The sequence below is a fragment of the Drosophila pseudoobscura genome, chromosome 2, assembly GCF_009870125.1.
Source record: "Drosophila pseudoobscura strain MV-25-SWS-2005 chromosome 2, UCI_Dpse_MV25, whole genome shotgun sequence".
Classification (NCBI taxonomy): Eukaryota; Metazoa; Arthropoda; class Insecta; order Diptera; family Drosophilidae; genus Drosophila; species Drosophila pseudoobscura.
The window spans coordinates 22,914,267-22,930,823 of NC_046679.1; the positions used below are offsets into that span (position 1 = coordinate 22,914,267).

Consider the following 16,557-nt stretch of genomic DNA (forward strand, 5'->3'; position numbering starts at 1 on the left):
CAAGTCAAGTCCCGACGTTTAAGACGACGTCGTCGCTTGCAGAGAACTTCAATATTTCCGAACAGATCTGAGATGGGACTACGTGAAGCGTTGGAACTGAGTAGCATTTGGCCAACTGACTAACTGACTGACTGACCGACTGCTTACCTGCTCTTCGGTCCCTCCATCTCTCTGTCTCTCTTACCTGTCTCTTACTTGGGCTGGGCCTCTCTTTCCGTCTGACTTCTTTGGCTTCTTGCTAATTTTTTGTTTACCCATTTTGTCGAGTGCCATAAAAACTAATTAAGCAATTCCGTTTACGCAATAGACTGCAGATTTTCTTTGTCAATCTTACGAGATGCAGTAAGAACTCACAGTAGTACATGTATGTAGGTAAAAATGGCTATGGTTTTCCCTTAAAGGGAAACTGAGAGACTTCACACCTGCTTTTATAACCTTCCTCCAGTTGACCGCAAAATAACCCTGGAGGCAAACAAAAGTTGTGGCAATTATTTAGAGAATCGGCCAAAGACATAATAAGATATATCAGCTTCAAGATCTCTGAGGAAACCAAACTTTGGATCCAATAAACCTTGAGGTACTAAGTAGAATTGGTACATTCTTGGAATCAGAACAGGCTAAAGCGAGCTAAATAAACCTCATTACGCGTAATCTGGGAATCAAATTAAATTAAGACGTTTTGTGTGTGTGTGAGTTAATGAGTTATTAGGCTTAGATCACAAGATGTGATTGTATAAGACTGTAACGAATGTCTTGTCTATGAAGCCTCACTACGTAATACTCTAAAATCCCGTTTAAAACTTTGTTTTATGCATGAAATGGTCGTCAATAAAACAGTAGACATTTTCAGTCAGAAAAACATTCATTAACTTGAATGGTACTAGCATTGACTAATGACTCGCCCCTACATCTATTCACAAGAAAAATATTTACATGTTTGCTTATTAGCACTTCATTGAAACTAGTTAATCAGGCACTTTTATGTGTTGCACACGGTAAGACTTTCCTCACGCGTTCATCTTATAATGAATAATGAAAAGGTTATACTGGTTTAAACTTTAAGGCATAGATCTTATTCGTTAAGTTCTAGTTTCTAGCCAGACCAGTCTCTAGAGAAATAATTAATTAATAGCTGGGTGAGTGACTAAACTGGTATAACTGTGTGCAAATACTGCGGAATTCATTAGAATTCACTCTCTTCTATATAGAATGGAGCTGTCTGGGAACCACAGAAAGCCCAGATACTTTGCCCCAAAACTTTGCACTGCAGCCTCGAGACTTTCGACTGAACCTAGACGAATGAAGCTGAACTCTTAAACTGTTTACAATGGCCCTGAGCACAAACAAACAGCGCAATGGGGAAGTAGTACAGTATCTGGGAGCGTGGAATGGAACGAGGGCCAAATACTTATTTGTCATACAAAAGGCCTCTTCGCCGATTCTAAAGCTTGTTGACAGCAGGTCCATGCGTACAATGCGAGTAAGTATATGTAGCTATAAATATATCTCCATCTGTATCTGTATCTGTACAAAGGCATACGAGAATAAAGAGAATTGGCTGGGAAGTGGCAGTGCGAGCGGAATGGATAAATGCTTTAGGCTTTGAAGAGGAATGAAAACATTACTCAAATCTCATTGTTTCATTCGCCTCATTGTTGGCTCTAACTTTTTCTATACGTAAGTGTCCCATCCCATCCCCTACATGTTCCCAGAAGGTGGCAATTGGCGCTGTTTGCCTGCTCACAAACCCATCATTTTTTAGTCAGACTGTCTTACTAATTAGCAAAGTGACTGGACAAATGTAAACAAAACAACGAAGGTGGAGATCATTTAGCCAAACAGACTGATAAAATAACCATAATTTTTATTAATTAAAATTTGAACGTTTTAATCACACTTAAAGAGCAGAAAAAGATAAATTTCCAAGAAACAAGTTCTATAAAATCTCGATGTGACATTGTCTCAAAATTTGCATTTACTTTCAAGCTCTGGTATAATTCCATATTTGTTAAGCTTCCTTCTTTTACTCTTTTGATTAGCAGTCAATTATCAAGTTTCGGCCATAAAACAGGAAGCAATATGACCCCAAATGTATGGTTTTAGTCCCTTCAAGCAGCTGGCCAAAAAGGAATCGATCCACAATTGCGTTCACTGTCGGGTGGCTGACCCAATAACCGAACCACCTTGACCTTGAAGCGAGTCCAAGTGAAGCAGTGGCACATGGGCCGCACAGTGGGGCCTTCGCCGAAATAATGTGGCAAAAGTCAAAATTTGTATGTGAGCTTTGGATAAATTGAATATACGGATCCAATTGAGAACTTGCCACAAATTCAAGCTTTAAGAAAATCGGATCTTTAGTTTAGGAAATATAGGAATTTAATGTTAACCATTTTTATGCATAGGCCGCATATTTCAGGTTGTATACAAATTCTTGGTCAGCATCTGTAGCATCAACAATTTTAAAGATACCAGACAACCGAAAACGCAGAACCGTAGAGAATGGTAGATATGGTACTAGATTGAATACCAGATCTGGATGAGATCGAATCATTAGTATAGCCAGAATGAAATTATCAATTTGCATTGGCTACGCTACCACTTCGACGCGCCGAGAGAACAAGATATAACGTCTCTTTTTTTGGGAAAAGGGATATATAAGATATTCTACAAAATGAATCAAATATATCATTAGTTCAAAAGAATAAATTAACATTAAAAACTGGAGTTCTTGGCATGCGGCAGACATCGGGTACAATACCTATTCCACCGCTTTATTGTATATGACATTTTCTCACTGCATGCAACAATTAGATGCATGGAGTTTTATTCCTCGAGAGGGAAAATCTTTTGACGGCAGCCCTTATGGAAGGGAGGAACATAAATAAGGAGGGAAGTGATTCAGCCCAATTCTTCGATATACTTGGACTGAGGGTCGAATGCAGCAGAAATGAATACGGGATCACAAACGTTGGAAACTCATCTCGAACTTGCTTTAAGAAAAACGAAATTCCAGCAAAAATAAATACATTTGCATGCAAACGACTCTGCAGTTTATACGTTTCCTTGGCATACTTTCAGGCGTTGCAGCTACAGTGGCGGTATGAAATATTGAACCATGCTGTATTTAAAAATCGTGATCGTTGCAGACGGAAAGTATGGACTGTTTTAAAACTCTTTTAAATATATTTATTAGTGCCAATCTGTGCGTGACATTCCTTTTTCGAATGGATTTTGGCCAAAAAGTTGTAGAAAAACGATAGAATAGACTCGGAAAGATTGCGAGTGTACGCAATTGTTTTTATAAGTCGACTTTTAGAATCGCTATGAATTATTTTATTATTGCTAATGCACGGCGAGATAACAATCCAACATTTAAACGATGTGATTCACAGCTCACGACCCGCTTTTCCTACCATCTCTAGATGTAAATTAAATTTAAATGCAAAACGCACAATCATAAACAATCAGAATTACTCTCGACAGTGAATAAAGTTCAGTGACAAAGTTCTCCGAGGCATGTGCATTTCTTTTGGAGGGCTTGTCACTCGCTGTCAATGGCAGGAATAGATGGATGGTAAGCCCAATAAACATTACTGATTTATAAAGGAAAGGGTTCAATGAATGGCTGGAAAGATGGATGAGATAATGAGGTGCCGCTTGGCCATCACTTGACACTCTTTAGAACAAAGGCCGCAAAAAAGGGAGAAGCAAAAGGAGGTGGATGCTAATCCCAGCTCGACAATCGCTAATGATGGATTCATGATTCGTGGCAGACTCATTACCAGACTGCAAGTTTAGATGGGCTGGGGCTTAGGCGGTGTTGCGTTGCATTGCGGCACCCAAGTCAGAGACCCTTTAGTGCAGGGTTAACCTTCAACTTCAAGGCACCCAGGCCCCAAACGACGACGACCTGTCTACGCCTGCCTGCTTCTGGGGTGTGTCAGAGGCAGTGGCAGAGGCAGAGACTGAGACCGAGGCCTGTGGAAGTAACAGAGGTGGAGGCCTCTCCTTGTGTTCGTCTTTCTTTCTCTGGCTCTTTAGCTGCATTTCGTCGGCGCTTTCGAGCCGACTTCTTGTTGGTTAAAATGGCTTGGACCAAAGCACTGCGAGCTCATTCCTCGACCGAGTCGCGTGAAAGTTGGACGCAAAGTAAGCGCAGGCCAAGTCACGCCGAAGAAAGCAGCGGACAACAATTCGATTCTTTATTCAAGAACAAACAACGACGGACTGGTACTGGTGCGGACTGGTTGTGACTGGCTCTAGCTCTGCCTCTGGCTGGGGCTTGGGCCTGGGTCAGGGACTGGGTCTGGGTCTTCGTTGACCCACTTAAAGAGCCCGAAAGAATTTCCGTCAAAGTGAAACCCACAGATTTACTGTGCGAGTGTGTGTTCAAAATTCTTGTTCAACTGTTTTCGCTTTCGCTCGTAAACCGGGCAAAGACCAACGACGTCATCTGACCAAAAATTAGCATATATCCATATATTTCCAATGAGACAGTCGACAGTAGAGCAGAAAAAACGTGCTAATCAATTACGAAACTAGCGAAAAAAAAAGTGAAACACTATCAATAATTTCCTCTGTTACTTCTACTTTCATTCAGACAAAACAAACCATAAAAATGTGCCACAAATTAGGATTCATTTTGCTCGCGTCCATCGTGGGCGCCATTTGGGCCCAAGAGCAGCGTAAGTATACAACCATCTACAACTACTCGTATGATTAATCGACAGACATCAGCCGATTGAGCTAGAAAGCTTTCTTTTCGAAGAGTTACATCAAAAGCAGCGCTGGCTTTCCAGACCCCTCCTTAGACACGTTCGCCGGCACCGGCCCGGCCACGGCCCCAAAATTGGCTTAAGTAGCCCATGGATTTGGCTTTAATTACCCACCCCCAAACGTGCCCCGGCAACAACGAAAGTTGGCTAATACCGGTGGCTACGACTACCGCGAATGGCAATGAAGTTCCCGGAATAGCATTTGATGGCAGTGCTATCTCTGATCAAGACTTCTGGTTCTCTTTCGGTACTTCACCGCATAAATGCAATCAAAATTTGAGCTATCTGGAACGGAGTTACTTGTGCCATTTCATTTCGCTATTTTAAGAACTTTGAGGCCTATAAAGATGTTTAGGATGGGACGTGTCTGGATAAATCTAAGATATAAACAAAATTTCTGGAATCATTGCTCAAAGTTCAAGTCAATTAAAAGTGACGGACAGAATACAGGGCTCTGCATCTTCCGGAAAAGCCTAGACCCGAGCGCAATATCAAGTATGACTTCCATTTATCAAGTCTGTATCTCTGATATACATCCTCAATTGTTTCCTCCACTGGCCTCCCTGAACACCTTTCTTAACCCGGCAATAAACCTGTCACCAGCCTCATTTCTCAGTCGCCGCTCATACTCGTAATGCAGGCTGAACATGCTCACAGCGATTATCCACTATAGCTGTGAGAGATCCCCTGAGATAATGGCGAACTTGAACCCAACGACAACTCACGCACCCCCTGGAGAAGGGGAAGCGCGGTTAATGGGAGGAAAGCTCGGGAGCGAATCTTGAGCTCCATTGTGCACAATTTTCGATGAAACAATGTAGACTGTGAATAGGCAAAAGTGGCAGCAATTATTAAGCACTGCAGGCAGTATTTCCCACCGCTCACCCATCCCCTAACTACCAATCACTTTCAGCGTACTATCTGCAGCAGTGTCCGCGGGATGAGGCTCAGATCAACGAGTGTCTGCGGGACAGTGGCAACAAGCTGGTCCACTACCTCCAGAAGGGCGTGCCCGAGTTGGACATCTACGAGGTGAGTGGAGATCTCTCATGCTTCACGAACATCGCTAACCTACGAGTATTTCCATTCCAGATCGAGCCCGTGATGATCGATGAGATCGGCATTGTCTTGGGAAGCGGTCCGGATGGCTATCGGGCTCTATTCCGCAACATCCAGGCCTATGGAGTGAGCAATATAACTGTCACAAATATCCGGTAAGTTCAGGTACACTCAAGATAAGTTCCAATGTACTTTGGTCGCCACTACTTCTGTCGTGCCTGGGGGGCAAGCTTAGCTTTGAACCCGCATAACTTGACCGACACTTTAAGTGGTTGCTTCTATCATGGAAGGGGAATGATAATGCATTAGAACAGCTAGAGTCCCACTGCTATTCAACCTGAATGGAACAAACCGGCATAGAACAAAAGAACTACTTTGATACTTAACTTCAGGGTAATTCGAGGCTTATAGGCTCTTATGAGATTTTATGGTGCATCAGCAAAGTATCGCTTGTACGGTCCTTGTACTTTTATTTCCTTATTAGTTTTACTAGAAAGAGCATTTAAACTTCTTTATATATTATTTTAATCTCAATTATTATATTTGAACAGAAGGGTATACATGAATTTAAGTCTAGAAGGTTGGTTTGAACTTCCGTTAAAAAAAGATCAAAAAGTCAAAGATGTTAAAGACATCTACATAAGTGAATCCGAATTTATTCAAGCTTCAGTACATATATCGCAACTATGTTATCAACCCACTTGGCCAGCATCCGAGTCAATCGGTCAGTGAGTCAAACGTTCAGTTACGCATTCGATCAATACCTCTAAGCACGCGATCTTCGCCATGATCATCGCTCACGTTGTCCACATTGTGTGGGGAGCTCATTGAATGAGCGCAGTTTCCGATATATTGCCACCGGTTATGGGCTCTCAAGATCTTGATTTATACCCATTCGAAACGATTAGCACTCGCATTCGGACTCGTATCGATCGCGCCATAATTGATTTACATTTGAGTGGCTCTTCAACTCTAACTCAAACGTTTTATGTTTGCCCGGATCGATTTGCATGCGCACGAGGGTTTTTTTTTTCATTGCAATGTTGCAAGTATATCACGTAATTGCCCCCAGATCGGCTCGTGCCCATTCTGGTTTGGGGGTGGGTGTGTAGGTGTGCGAACAGCTCCAGGGAAATCTTAGCCATGTCTTAGCTGGAATCAGCCAGAGATACTGTTCGCTGGAAATTTGTTTGAGCTTGTGTGTTGGGCTATAACCGATTAGTCGTAATTCATTTTTATGGCGAGCTTGACAATCAAAGAAAAAACCATTACCTAATTATCATTTAATGGGGGATTTGACGACGCGGTTTGCGGTTGAGAGGAGATTCTTTGAAAAGCAGGGGAAATACATACTTCATTGGGATGCATCATGTGCTCTCCTTATACCTTCTGTGTGGTCAATGGACAAGTAAGGAAAGATTCCTTCGCGTTTAACTGCTTTTTTAAATGGATATTGGCCTCAGTTTTTGGGGGCCTGTTGGATTTTGCAACGCCCCCAAAGCCAATAGCACTTTTGGCTTAACTTTCCGGTATTTGGAACAACAGAACAGCAGAACAACAGAAACAACAGAAACAACAGTCGATGACGGACTACCGTTTGTCTACAGACACTTGTCACTCAATTGGCGAAAAAAGTGACGCCAAGTCAATTGGTAGACACATAAACACTGTCCGCGACGACAGACCAGACCCACAGATCGTTGACCAAGAAACGAGCCAGAAAAGTGTGCCAACACTAGATACTCTATGTGGCCCCAAACAGGGGCCGGTTTCGGAATCGGTATCATTTCAATATTGATTTGTCCACCGAAGGTCGTTTCAGACTGTTCTTTTTGGACAGTTCTCTCTGGGGGTGAGACTTTGAATTAGGAGAGTTTCGTTTCGGTTACCACCCAGCAAATCAAGGTTGTGGCAGTAATCGTCTGCTCATCGTTTCAATGAAGTGGCACTTTTGTAAGGAGCTTTAAGAGTCATTACGCAGATTGTCACTGTCATTGCCATTAGATATTCATATTCATATGTATTTATATATTTCTATATCTGTTTACCTTACAGCTCCGACTTGGACTCACTGCAGTTCCAGCTGACGTGCGAGATACCCCGCATACGCGTCAAGGCTCAGTACCGATCCACAGGTGTTCTGATCTTGGTGAAGGCCTCCGGTGCCGGCGACTACTGGGGCGAGTATGGTAAGTAACTTCATCGGATAGATTTTTCATGGTCGGATGCTAATAATTCGCCTCTTGGCAGAGGGCGTAAAGGCCAAGATCTACTTCAAGGCGGTGGCCAATGAGGGAGCCGATGGCCGCACTTACTTGACCACCGATTCGGTGAAGATGGACTTCAATGTGAAGGATATTCAGATGGGTGTCGATAACATTGCCAATGGCAATTCAGTCATACGTAAGCTTAGATCTAGAGTCGCTAGGAAGCCTATTTAATTCTGACCCATAACTTCCCATTCACAGAGGCTGCTCTCAATCTGTTCATCAACTCGAACTCTCAGGAGCTCCTCAAGGAAATGAAGCCGGCGCTTAGGACAAAGCTCACTCTGGTCATCAGGAACTTTATGGATCGCATATTCGCCAAAATCCCCCTGGATGAATGGATCAACTTAAACTAGTTCTCCCCGAGACCCATCCCTAAGATCCTGTTCTACTTCTAAGATCTAATTTATTGCACAGAGTTCAAGCTAAATAAACAAACAAAAAACTGTACGAAAAACCAAAGATGAGAGGTGGAAACAGGAGAGATTATACTACTCAATCCTCCCGTGCGACCCAAACGAACAGGTTGCTATATTATCAGAGTTGTGGAGCTCATCAGAGGCGGCATTAGGCAACCGGGATCGGGGTTATCATTAGATGCACGTTTGAAAAGTTAGAAAAGTTACCCACTCTCGTTCAGGTTTGGCATGTTAATTCAAGGCCATCGCGACGTCTCCATGAATGAGAAAATGTACGTAAACAACGAGGGGTTGGTATTTATCACTAGCCATATGGATTTAAGAAATAACCCAACTTTGTAGCTGTAGTGATCAGAAGATACGACAGTAGCTAAGATATCTCTTTAGAAATACATGAAGACAGCATTCCACTACCATTGGCACTGCACTTTGTGCCATACCCCCGCAAAACAATCCGTGAATGATCGACAATCCAAAGCTCCATGACCAAAGGGAGCTTCCCTGAGGCTTACCACTGCCGATTGAATAATAAACGATGAATGAATAGCAACTAAAGGCGTTTCAAGTTATCTAACACGTAGTGGCCGTTAAGCCGAAGCCTGGCCAACTGATCTTTTGGTTGACCCCCGAATTGCGTGCGGTTCAACAATTTTCCCCATACCACAATCAGTCGCAGCACCGAACCATGTCAGAGGCAGCCCAACGACGACCCAACCCCAACCCCAAGCGAGAGCCCAGCGAGAAAGCTTCTCGTCACCAGGAACATTACATAATATCCAAAGTGAACAGATTGTCAACCAACACACGACCTCAACTCACTACCGATCCGATCGTCTCCACGGAACACAGGGAAGATCTGTTCTCGACTCGTAATTGCGATTGGCACGACAGCGACCTTCCTTCCCTCTGGCCGCTGCCAACCCCTGACACCGTCGAACCGCTAATCCCCGACTGCGTTTTCGGGTGGCAAGGCTGCTGAGGTGGGAAACAGCCCACAGCTTCCTGCATGACCTACCTGCTGGCATTTGGCTGGCTGTCTGCATTTTCCCAGCCGCCAACTGGCAACTGGCAATTTTCCCGCAGCTCGCAGATACATTTGTGTGGATGCAATCAGTATAAACATTATTATTAGTATTAAACAGTAGCTGCTTAGCGTCTTTCTCTATCTCTCTCCCTTTCTGCCGCAGCGTGCCTCGTGTCTCTCTCTAGTTGTCTAAGCGTTTTGCCAGCATGCTTCGCTCCAGCACCAGGGAGCGGAACCGGGGTATTTCTGAGTTCTACGTCGTGCTGCTGTTCTAGCTCCACAACTTGCCCAAGCTCTCATGTAAATCGAAGCGAAATTTTTGCTATAAAACGTGCCGGTCTCAACAATTTTGCATTCAGTACGATCTGTAGACGGTTACTAAAGCAACACTCGAATACGAGACTCTGAAACAAACAAACAGAATAAACCTCAAGCAGCAGCGAGAACGTTGAGCGGCCTTCGACATCAAAAGTTAATCAAATAAAGTGCCCGAACACACAAAACTCAAATAAAAAGCTAAATAATCTTCAAGTGTAAGTTTCAGGCCAGGAAATATTTGTTTGATATATCCTAGAGAACTCGCAGGACAAGAACCCGGACGTAATCCTCAAGCAAAAATCTATTCAAGCGAACCAGTGAAAACATCCTAACTAAAGGAATACTCATTCTGCACCCCATCCAAAAAGGAACGATTACATTCCTTCGCACTTCTGAATGAGAATGAACCCTATTACCAAGGACTAATCTTTTGAAATTCAGCAAAACTATTTTTTTACTCCAAGCTTCAATTTCAATCCATCTCTTTCAAGTTCAAAGGCAACCCCCACTCCATTCAATTACACTCTCGTAAAAGATTAACCAAAGTTCGCTCTCGCTGGCACCCCGCCAATCAGTGGCCATTCATAAAAACCGTAAAACATTGATAATAATATAGTGCGGAGACCCGATCAAAATCAGTTAAATTGCTGTCTACAAAGCGAACAAAACAGACATCTGATGATAGTAATCGTTGTGGATCGGTTCAGTCGATAGAAACCTCCCACTTATTTGACTACGACGCAGTCACCATAATGCCTATAATCGGGAATGGGACTTGGGATGATTATAGCAGTGGGAGGAGGATCGGTTTAAAGGGGCTGAGTGTGCCGACTCGGTTATAGCGGTTAATGATTTTTAGATAGATGTTCATTATGGAACATCGGCTGTGACGTCAATAGCGATAATGGTGGGATGGTGGGATGTTAGGGGATGGGGAATAAAACAATAGTTTCAGTAACCATTATTATAATACAATACAATACCTCTTTAATATCTTCCCATAGGAAACTAAACTTGCAACTATACAATCAATCAAAATGCAGTCCACACTCATTGTAGCCTCTCTGATGATCTGCTTCCTGGGCGTCACCTTAGCTGCCAGCATGCGTAAGTAAAAGGCTGATCCCATACTATATCCTTTACTCAAAATATCCCTTCCCTTAGCTGAATACATTCAGGTGTGCCATCGCAATGATCCCGAGCTGTCGAAGTGCCTGAAGAGCAGCGTCCATAACCTGCGTCCGTATCTGGCCAAGGGCATCAAGGAGCTGAACGTGCCACCGCTAGAGCCCCTTTACATTGGCGACCTGAGCATTCTGGATGGATCCGCTGGCATTACAGTGAGGGCCAAGAAGCTGAGCGTTCTGGGAGCCTCCAACTTTGAGATCACCAAGCTGCGCGCCTCTACTCAGAACAGGCGATTCGACTTCGAGCTGATTCTGCCACATCTGCAGGGCGAAGGCATGTACGAGATTAACGGCAACATTCTGGCGCTCCCCATTAAGGGCAACGGACCCTTCACCGGCAACTTCACCAACTTTGTGGCCTATGTGCGCGTCCAGTACGACATCAAGAAATCGAATGATTTGGATTACCTGCACGTCAAGGAGTTCTCCCTGAAGATTCGCACTGGAAAGGGAAACCTGAAGCTGGAGAACCTCTTCAACGGCGACAAGGTGCTGGGCGATGTGATCAACGATACGATCAACCAGAACTTTGAGGTCTTCACCAACGAGGTGATCGCTCCGATCGCGCGCGCCCTTGAGGCCAAGTTCCTGGTCATCACCACCAAAATCCTCGAGAATTTCACTTACAACGAGCTGTTCCCCGTCTAAGATGAGCGTCAAGGCATTTTGGATGCAGCTGTCGAGATTTAGAATTAAGCTTGTGATACCCTTTATTTGTTTTAATTAGTCTTAAAATATTAAAATATTCAATAAATTAAACGAAATTTAACAATTAACAATTAAACAATTTAACACGATATTTTGATATATCAGTAAGCAACAAAATGCTATGTATATCCGAAACTAGTAAAGAATTTGTACTTTTTGTCTTCAAATCTTCATCAAAGGCTACCACTGAAACTATTAGGGACAAAACTTCAAACAAAAACGAACCAATGTAAATCTTTACCTCTGGGGTGGGACGGAAATGAGATGATTAACTTCTAACTTTTAGATCAAGGCTTTCTTTTACGGATAGCCTAAATTCAAAATTCTAGGTCGTACAAAGAATCTAAATGTACATATTTTTTACTGAAAGAAATGAAAAAAACCAATTGCTCCACACGCTTATTTCAATGATCAATATCGCTTTCCACGATCAGCGACTTCTGCAGCTTGCAATAGTGCTCGCTCTTAGGTGTAGGCGTTTCCAATAACCGACAGAATAGACTCGAGGTCCTTACTCTCGATGGATTTCTTACAGTGATACTGGGCGATGGCCTTCTGGTCGTCCTCTGTGTCTCGCAAGTGGAGGAAGAACCTGTGGGTAAACATCGATTATAAAAGAATTTCCTTCAGAAAGGTTTTGTTAACATACAAGCGAATTGGACAGCATCATGTGTATCTTCGTTTCCAGACGACATATGGGGATTAGCTCCGTGTCCGATTATGTGTCAGTGACCACCTTCTGCGGTAGGATTCTTGAACTTCTCCGTTATCTTAGGGGACAAATATGAAAGGAAACCACCACAAATAAAGATAAAATTAGTAGTAATATTTATTATATGAACCTTCTTCACTGGCATAAATAACAAAAACAAACATGACACGTTTTCACATGGCAGAAGGCAGAAGGTTCAGACAGATGAGACAGAAGTTCACATTATCGTCAGATTGTAGATCTTCCTGTACCTTTGTGCGCTTAGCCGATGGTTTAGATGGAGTTTCCTTGGTGAGCTTAGTTGATGGTTTGACTTGTGGTGCCTTCAGTGCACGCTCTTTCTGGGAAGAAACAGATGCCTTTATATCTGGTAGCTCAGCCACTCTTTTAGCATCTTTAACCTTTAGTAGGAGCGGAGCTTTGCATCGGCTTTCGACCATTTCTTGTAGGCTTCTTTGATGTAGCCGCTTGCAGAGGAACAATGTCTTTCAAAGGTGATATGCAGATTGTTGAGAATGCTCTTGATTTTAACGGTTCCGACGACACTTTCGATGTCGAAGAATCTGGTGTGATAAACTCGACGTGCCGGCACATGAATTTCGTATACCAATGGCGACCTGCCATCTGATCTTTATCCCAATTTTCTGGGTAGCAAACCGAGAGCTTCTTTGCGAATTGATGCTTAGGTCATAATAATGGTTGGAACACTTTAAAATGTATTGGACAAGATCCATTTCTCGAGCCGAAGAGAAAACCTTTACAAAATGGAGTAAAATATCACTGCAGGATGCTCCGAGGAATGCCAAATGCAATAGCAATGGCCGCTAAGCAACACTTGATGGCTTGCAACAGCGCAACAGGAGGCAAAAGTACGATTCGAGAGGAATTCGAGGCGGTATACTTTTAAAATGAGCCGGCATATTTCGGTATAGTTCTGAGGGTCGGTCACACTGTATTGCTCTGCTCAACAGGGTGACCGTTTACGGTATTTTTATTAGGTCAAAATTGAACCGACGGTATATTTACAGTATATCGGTATATAATGGTATATTTTGTCAATTTCATCAATCTATTAAATTTAATTTTCAACGTTATATAGAAATCCAATAAAAGTAAGTATTTAAAATAGACCAGTCACGTAGAAAATTGATTTATTAATCTTATTAAATTATGTGCGCATGGCTAAATGTTCTATCTAGCTAATAATATTGCACGGAATATCAAAAACGGGGAACATGTGAAATAGAACTTGCATTTGTCATTATATTTACGGTATATTTTTGAAGGAGACGGTATGTTTCGGTATATTTCTGAGGGTCGGTCACACTGTACTGCTCTGCTCAAATTGTCCTCAATTAAATTCCAAAATTTCACTGTTTCTGTTTATAAGCATATTTGCTTAGACTTACAATTCACAATACACACAAAGTGCTAGCACTCGTATCGTTGTAAAAAATGTCAACACCCGCACGCAGACGTCTTATGAGAGATTTTAAAAGGTAAGAAAACGCCACGAAAAAATTAAAAGAAAAAAAACGCAAAGTACACACACTTTGAGAGACCTCGTCGTCGTATCCGTCGCTCGTTCCCCAACCCAAATCGTGTTTCGTGGTATGAAATGGAGAAACCTGGGGGCTGCTCTGCTCCCTCTGCCTCAATACATGTGAACGCAGAGCAGACCATTATGTCTGTATGTCGTGGAAAAGTTTGCGCAGCCAAAATATACACCCATACATATTTATGCATACATATGCATGTCTTTGACACTTGACTTTGATGTGGTGTGGTACTGCAGAAGAAGAAGAGCGCGAAAAACAAATCCAAAAGGAAAATAAAGATAGAATATGTGAAAATTGTAACAACGAAAATTCGTCTTCCGTTTTCGCCAATTGCGTCGCAGACAAAAATCATTAACAATAGCAACCATGAATGTGTGCCCCAGAGAGAGAAAGAGAGAGGAGACGAGAGGAAGAGCAGATCCGAAAATGTTGGGAATTGAGTCAGAGGAGAGAGCAGAAAGCAGCAGTAACAGCAGCTGCCCCAAAAGTCATTCGCATCCTGGTTGCTGCTCTCCCGCTCCCGCCACCACTCTCGCGTAACCTTGTTGACTTACGCGACAGAGATAGCAAGAATTGAGTGTGTTCCCAAATGGAATTTCATGTGATTTCGTCAGTGTATTCACTTTTTGTCAATTAGATTTCACCCCAGAGATTGCACTTCGCACCGTCATGGCCCTGGCATAATGTCAAGGCTGCACCCGAACGAGAAGTGGGCGGCACGTGACCCTCTATTAACTGGTTTATCTCTTGGTACTCGTCCATCCATCCCTAGTCCAGTCCCTACTCCCTAGTAGTTCTTGTTTAATCGATGATTTCATTCGTTGGCCAGAGCAGCATTTCATTTCGCATTTAGGTATTGATTTAAGCCGATTGAAGGGCGCGGTTGGGTGGTAGGTCTTTTTTGTTGTGCGGTTTCGGCTCAGTTCAGTTCACCCGCTTGTTGCAGACCGCGCCAGCATTGACCTACATTCCTTACAGATCCCCGAACAGATAACGTGCCAATTGGCAGTTACCATATCGCGAATGGGATTCCTCTTTGGCTGGAGTTTTAGTCTGTTAATGTAAAGAAAAGGAAGGCACCTTAAATAATCATTTCGTGGCTACAAAATAACTTTCGCTGGACTTCAACAGAATCCTTCTTTATATTGATTACATCATACACTGCTCCAAATTACCGTGTCTCAAACAAAAGAAAAACCAAAGACATATCTAGTGCTGAAGGCACTTAAAATGGTACCGAGCTTTCGTGTTTATTTCTATTTATATATATGTACACATATTTACGCGCCATAAAAAGCCTTCTCTTAGTCACAAAGAAAGATGTTTAGTAAACAGTTTATGACTAAGAAAGATATGCGTTTTTGTGTGGACTGGTAAACAGTTTCAAAGTTCAATAAAAATGATATAGATACCCAAGCAGATTTCATAATGCATTGATATTTCTAACATGTTACCACATTTCGAATCTCTTCACCAGACTTCAGGAAGACCCACCAACGGGTGTTTCGGGTGCGCCAACAGATAATAATATTATGATATGGAACGCTGTGATTTTTGGTCCACACGATACACCATTCGAGGACGGAACCTTTAAGTTAACCATAGAATTTACGGAAGAATATCCAAATAAACCGCCAACAGTTCGATTCGTGTCGAAAGTATTTCACCCAAATGTGTATGCAGATGGTGGCATATGCCTTGATATATTGCAGAACCGCTGGAGTCCCACATACGACGTGTCGGCCATACTAACATCCATACAGGTGAGGTTCTTAATCTCAATCGTTTTATACTGACATTATTTGTACTAATTGTTTTCGGTGTGTTCTCTTAGTCACTGCTGAGCGATCCCAATCCCAACTCACCGGCAAACTCCACCGCCGCACAGCTGTATAAAGAGAATCGACGCGAGTACGAGAAGCGTGTGAAAGCCTGCGTGGAGCAGAGTTTCATCGATTAGCCATGCGCCCACACTAGGAACAGCAACAGCAGAAAAATCAGAAGCGACAGCCAGGGCAGAGGCAGTACCAGTAGCAGCAGGAGGGGCACTAGCTTCAGATTGAGAAATCAGCAAACTACAGCAACAAAAATATACAATAACATACACAAGTTTAAATTAAATAACAGCATGAATACTTATAACAATTATAGTGCTATGAAATTGTAACAGTGTCACAGCAACACATTCATTTATTATCCCCCACACAATCACTCACGAAAGTTCGATCCTAGTTAGATTTGTTTGGCCCTTTTCATCGTATCATCCAAGAACCCGATACACTCCCAGAAATGCGAAATACTTTCCCCAGCTGGCAGCAGCGTCAAAGGCCGCTGCAGCTGATAATCTCTCTCGTAAGCTAACAGCGATTCAAAAGTTATAATAGTAGCATAGATAGCAGCGGCGAAAAATGATTAATAATTATAATAAAACACATTATAAAAACTATGTCAAATAATTGCAAAAACAAAATAGTTTCATTTTAGATGTGTGCAAAGCAACTCTACTAAGAACAAATTACTAAACGCATA

General features: G+C 42.6%; 3 protein-coding genes across 3 annotated transcripts; all 3 read left to right on the forward strand.

The window, feature by feature from the left end:
- Positions 1–4,067: 4,067 nt before the first annotated feature.
- Jhbp2 (Juvenile hormone binding protein 2) lies at positions 4,068–8,551 on the forward strand. The gene is made up of 7 exons (XM_001359378.4): positions 4,068–4,149; positions 4,601–4,685; positions 5,689–5,807; positions 5,868–5,989; positions 7,890–8,023; positions 8,085–8,237; positions 8,303–8,551. The coding sequence occupies exons 2-7, from the start codon at positions 4,619–4,621 to the stop codon at positions 8,455–8,457; spliced, it is 750 nt and encodes a 249-aa protein (XP_001359415.1). The 5' UTR covers positions 4,068–4,149; positions 4,601–4,618; the 3' UTR covers positions 8,458–8,551.
- A 1,342-nt stretch (positions 8,552–9,893) lies between these two features.
- On the forward strand, positions 9,894–11,808 carry Jhbp3 (Juvenile hormone binding protein 3). The gene is made up of 3 exons (XM_001359379.4): positions 9,894–10,077; positions 10,867–10,969; positions 11,027–11,808. Exons 2-3 carry the CDS (start codon positions 10,900–10,902, stop codon positions 11,695–11,697), a joined length of 741 nt encoding a protein of 246 aa, XP_001359416.2. The 5' UTR covers positions 9,894–10,077; positions 10,867–10,899; the 3' UTR covers positions 11,698–11,808.
- A 1,965-nt stretch (positions 11,809–13,773) lies between these two features.
- On the forward strand, positions 13,774–16,555 carry Ubc6 (ubiquitin conjugating enzyme 6). The gene is made up of 3 exons (XM_001359380.4): positions 13,774–13,968; positions 15,506–15,791; positions 15,863–16,555. The coding sequence occupies exons 1-3, from the start codon at positions 13,925–13,927 to the stop codon at positions 15,986–15,988; spliced, it is 456 nt and encodes a 151-aa protein (XP_001359417.1). The 5' UTR covers positions 13,774–13,924; the 3' UTR covers positions 15,989–16,555.
- Positions 16,556–16,557: the final 2 nt, after the last annotated feature.

Excerpts from the sequence above, each read along its gene's own strand:
- Jhbp2 (XM_001359378.4), top strand. The coding sequence starts at position 4,619 with ATGTGCCACAAATTAGGATTCATTTTGCTCGCGTCCATCGTGGGCGCC. Across the intron at positions 5,990-7,889 it reads ATAACTGTCACAAATATCCG|CTCCGACTTGGACTCACTGC; the intron begins GTAAGTTCAGGT and ends TTTACCTTACAG. Across the intron at positions 8,024-8,084 it reads CGACTACTGGGGCGAGTATG|AGGGCGTAAAGGCCAAGATC; the intron begins GTAAGTAACTTC and ends GCCTCTTGGCAG.
- Jhbp3 (XM_001359379.4), top strand. The coding sequence starts at position 10,900 with ATGCAGTCCACACTCATTGTAGCCTCTCTGATGATCTGCTTCCTGGGC. Across the intron at positions 10,970-11,026 it reads CACCTTAGCTGCCAGCATGC|CTGAATACATTCAGGTGTGC; the intron begins GTAAGTAAAAGG and ends CCCTTCCCTTAG.
- Ubc6 (XM_001359380.4), top strand. The coding sequence starts at position 13,925 with ATGTCAACACCCGCACGCAGACGTCTTATGAGAGATTTTAAAAG. Across the intron at positions 13,969-15,505 it reads CTTATGAGAGATTTTAAAAG|ACTTCAGGAAGACCCACCAA; the intron begins GTAAGAAAACGC and ends TCTCTTCACCAG. Across the intron at positions 15,792-15,862 it reads CCATACTAACATCCATACAG|TCACTGCTGAGCGATCCCAA; the intron begins GTGAGGTTCTTA and ends GTGTTCTCTTAG.